The sequence below is a fragment of the Sinocyclocheilus grahami genome, unplaced genomic scaffold, assembly GCF_001515645.1.
Source record: "Sinocyclocheilus grahami isolate Dianchi unplaced genomic scaffold, SAMN03320097.WGS_v1.1 scaffold249.1, whole genome shotgun sequence".
NCBI classification, from domain to species: domain Eukaryota; kingdom Metazoa; phylum Chordata; class Actinopteri; order Cypriniformes; family Cyprinidae; genus Sinocyclocheilus; species Sinocyclocheilus grahami.
The window spans coordinates 317,242-318,930 of NW_015505428.1; the positions used below are offsets into that span (position 1 = coordinate 317,242).

Below are 1,689 nucleotides of genomic sequence, written 5' to 3' on the forward strand. Positions count from 1 at the left end.
CTGTTACAAAACATAACTTTCTTTTTGCTCATGTATTTTGTATTGACCATTTCACCTATGCAGGGAGCTGTTTCTGAACTACATGCTTGCTTTTCTTTTTCCTCCAGGTGACTTGCATTGCATTCAGTGTATTTGATCATTTTCATGCATTCCCGGGGGATCGAACCCGTAACCTTGATGTTACTAGCATTCTGCAAATACAGGAACGCTACAGAATTGTTTAAATTGTGATGAGCATTCAGTCACCCCAAACTAAGTCTTTGTGTTAACAAGCAATTACAAGTGTCTTTGAATTGTGATTTGTGTCCCAAGGTGTGTTCATGCCAAGGTTTCCCTACTAATAGAACAGTGTTTCCCAACCCTGCTCCTGGTGTACCCCCAACTCTACACATTTTGTATGCCTCCCTAATTCTAACTAGCAGAGACTCAAAAGCCTAAAATGGGTATGTCAGGTAAGGGAATCATCCAAAATGTGTGTAAGGATGCTCCAGAGGAAGGTTTGGGACCCACTGTATAAGACACCAGACTCCAAATAATTAAAATTAATTCTTATGAATAAATTCTACTGGATATTCTAAGTTCAGACTTCAGTTCCATCTAAATTTCTTCATTGTTTTTTTTATGCAGTATATTGCATCAGTGTACAAGTGAAAGAAGTGCTTGGGTTAAATCTGTGGTCCAAATGCGATGTTATGTATATGTTTTACAGAACAGGAGTTTTCAAGCTAAATTTAAAGGAAGAAAAAAAGCCCATAAAACTGTTTTCTCTCCTTTTGCAGAAAGTTAGTGAGAAGGTCGGCGGGGCAGAGGGAACCAAATTAGATGAAGACTTTTTGGAAATGGAAAAGGTAAGTTTCCTGCAGAAAGAGAGATATTAGATATTTATTAGAATTTTCTACTTTTGGAAGGTCATCTGAAGAAATACAATTCTAGTTTACCACCACCTAATTAAGTGAGAATATATTGAGTGTGTTTATAAGTGTGTATTTATAAAGACGTGGGATGGATGGATGACAGAATAAAGGAATGAGCAGCTACTGGGGTCTGTGAGCAAAACATGACATGTCAAACATGTGCAGTGTTTAATTCTTTCGTAACATTCATCTTTACTGTATCACAGAAAGTTGACGTCACCACAAGGGCGGTGATGGACATTATGACCAAGACGACGGAGTACCTGCAGCCCAATCCAGGTAAATGTGAAGAATGATTTAGTTTTTAATAGTATAAAAAAAATGTAAATCTCATTCGTTTGTTTGTTTATTAGCAACTCGTGCCAAAATGAGTATGATGAGCTCCATGTCTAAAATCCGTGGAGGAGATAAAGGTCCCGGCTACACACAGACCGAAGCCGTCCTGGCAGAGTCCATGCAGAAGTTCGGCCGGGAACTCAGCGAGGAATCCAGCTTTGGTAAAGCTTGCTTTGTAATGAAGACTCTGAGTCGGAGCTGCTCTCCCACACACACTAGAAACATACACAGCGCCTTATTCCAAAATAATGAGCTTTATCTGCAATGCATCAACAAGCTCTTTTGACTTCATGGTTGCTTAGTTTGCGGTGTAGATTAAACCGTCACACTTTAGTTTGGGGTCCAGTTCTTACTATTAACTACAACTTTTACCTCAAACTCCTAATCACTATCAGACTATCAGAACATGTTATTTTATGGTTCACTGCTTATTTAAAGG

The 1,689-nt window shown here is 38.8% G+C and overlaps 1 protein-coding gene across 1 annotated transcript in view; it reads left to right on the plus strand.

Moving 5' to 3' along the window:
- The window catches only part of LOC107598242 (endophilin-A1-like), an 18,981-nt gene that overhangs the window by 9,751 nt on the left and 7,541 nt on the right, over positions 1-1,689 (plus strand). The window contains exons 2-4 of the mRNA XM_016289522.1: positions 780-848; positions 1,121-1,193; positions 1,268-1,411. Coding sequence (XP_016145008.1) covers positions 780-848; positions 1,121-1,193; positions 1,268-1,411 — 286 coding nt within the window. The remainder of the gene's footprint in view (positions 1-779; positions 849-1,120; positions 1,194-1,267; positions 1,412-1,689) is intronic.